The sequence below is a fragment of the Aptenodytes forsteri genome, unplaced genomic scaffold (assembly GCF_000699145.1).
Source record: "Aptenodytes forsteri isolate BGI_AS27 unplaced genomic scaffold, ASM69914v1 Scaffold887, whole genome shotgun sequence".
In the NCBI taxonomy this organism is placed as follows: domain Eukaryota; kingdom Metazoa; phylum Chordata; class Aves; order Sphenisciformes; family Spheniscidae; genus Aptenodytes; species Aptenodytes forsteri.
In genome coordinates, this window is record NW_008795901.1 from 56,332 (window position 1) to 57,841 (window position 1,510).

General features: G+C 59.1%; 2 protein-coding genes across 3 annotated transcripts in view; one reads left to right on the forward strand and one right to left on the reverse strand.

The window, feature by feature from the left end:
* LOC103903105 (natural resistance-associated macrophage protein 2) overlaps positions 1-1,510 on the reverse strand; it is a 25,980-nt gene that overhangs the window by 23,714 nt on the left and 756 nt on the right. For both annotated transcript variants that reach the window (XR_657833.1, XM_009284246.2), the window contains exon 2: positions 1,348-1,436. Coding sequence is in view for 1 of the 2 variants with exons in the window: in XM_009284246.2 (XP_009282521.1) it covers positions 1,348-1,396 (49 nt within the window). In the remaining variant the exon portion in view is untranslated. The remainder of the gene's footprint in view (positions 1-1,347; positions 1,437-1,510) is intronic.
* LOC103903106 (LETM1 domain-containing protein 1-like) overlaps positions 1,395-1,510 on the forward strand; it is a gene marked incomplete at its 3' end in the record, with an annotated part of 3,654 nt that continues 3,538 nt past the window's right edge. Inside the window, exon 1 of the mRNA XM_009284248.1 lies at positions 1,395-1,454. Within this exon, the coding sequence (XP_009282523.1) occupies positions 1,395-1,454 (60 nt within the window). The remainder of the gene's footprint in view (positions 1,455-1,510) is intronic.

Sequence of the window (1,510 nt, forward strand, 5' to 3'; positions counted from 1 at the left end):
GGCCCCGGGGCAGGCCCTGCTGTAGGGGGGACATGGGCCCCGAATCGGACCCCGGCGGGGGGAGGGGGGGTGGACACGGAGCCCCAGTGCGGGGACACCCACCGACCGCAGCGTTCCCCTCCTCGACCCCCAGCCCAGGCCGGGCCCCGTTCCTGCTCCCAGGTTTCTCCGACAGCGGCTTATTCCGCCCCAAAGCGCGGATCCGTCAGGAGCCGGCCGGCTCCGCCAGGACCTCGCCGACCTCGGCAGCGCTTTTCGTGCCAAAACCCCAAATTTCTACATTTTTGGCTGCCGGCAAATGGCTGCAGACACAGTTACGTGTTAATTATTCCTGAATGCAGCTGTATCTCGCAAAGAATACTCCGTATTTTGGGGGAGAAGAGCCTTGATTTGGCTTTTGTTTGGTTTTTTGTCTTTTTTTCCCCCGGAAAGAAACGCTGCTCTTGCACAGAGTTCCTCTTACTCTGCACCTTCCCTTGAAAACTTGGGATAATTTTTTTTAAGCAACCCCCTTCCCGAGAACTAAACCAACAGATTTAACTGGCGAGACACGCAAGAAACCTGCCAGCCCGGGAAGCAGCGCGTGGCAGGGGCAGCACGGCATCGCTTCCAGCGGCACGCGAGCGCTCCGTGTCCTCATCTCCACCATCCCGACCCTTTAATTTCTCGGTAGGTCACCGAGAGCGCTCGTTTGGAAGCACGGCTCGGCCGTGAACAGACGGGAGAGCGCGCGGGGGATGCGGGCTAACGGAGCGGGAGACCCCGACCCGCACGAGAGAAGCCGCTCGTTAAAAACCAGAGCCCTTCGCCGAGCAAAGCTGCCAGCAGAGGGGAAGGCAGCTCCTTGCTTTTCCCCAAATGCGGAGGTTTTGCAACCCGCGTTCCTTACTGTTTAAACACAAAAAAAAAAGTAATCACGGGATGTCGCCGGCAAAAAAAAAAAAAAGTAATCACGGGATGTCGCCGAAATGACCAAATCCCGGAAAAATAAGAGGAGAAATCCGGGAAAGGGGAGACTGCGCCGTTGCGGATTTAACCTTACCTCTGACCTGACAGCGTGGGCATCGGAGAGGGAAATTAAAACCAAACTGCAGGGTCGCTCCCGCATGGGAACGCCACTGCGGCACCCGCACCGTGCCGGCGTGCCGCCCGGCACTCGCCGAAAGCACCTACAGGTGCAAGAAACCTCGCAGGAGGCGGTTCGCCAACAGCTTTTGGCCCGAAGCTGGATAATTTACATTATTCCCCACATCCCGGGGTATTTCGAGATGAGGGTGATGCCTCCCATCAGCAAGACCGCCCCGCAGGGACGGCGAGCTCGCCGGGATCGGCGTTTGCGGTACTCACCCAGTTCGCAGCCGGGCGAGCTCGGCTTGAGGGTGTATTTCTTGGGCATGGCGTTCCCACTTCGCTCGCTCTCGCTCTCTCGGCGGTTTCTGGGAGCAGACAGCCCGGTCAGCGTTCCTCTCTCTATATAAGAGGTGTCCCCACCCTTCCCCGCCGGCTCCCC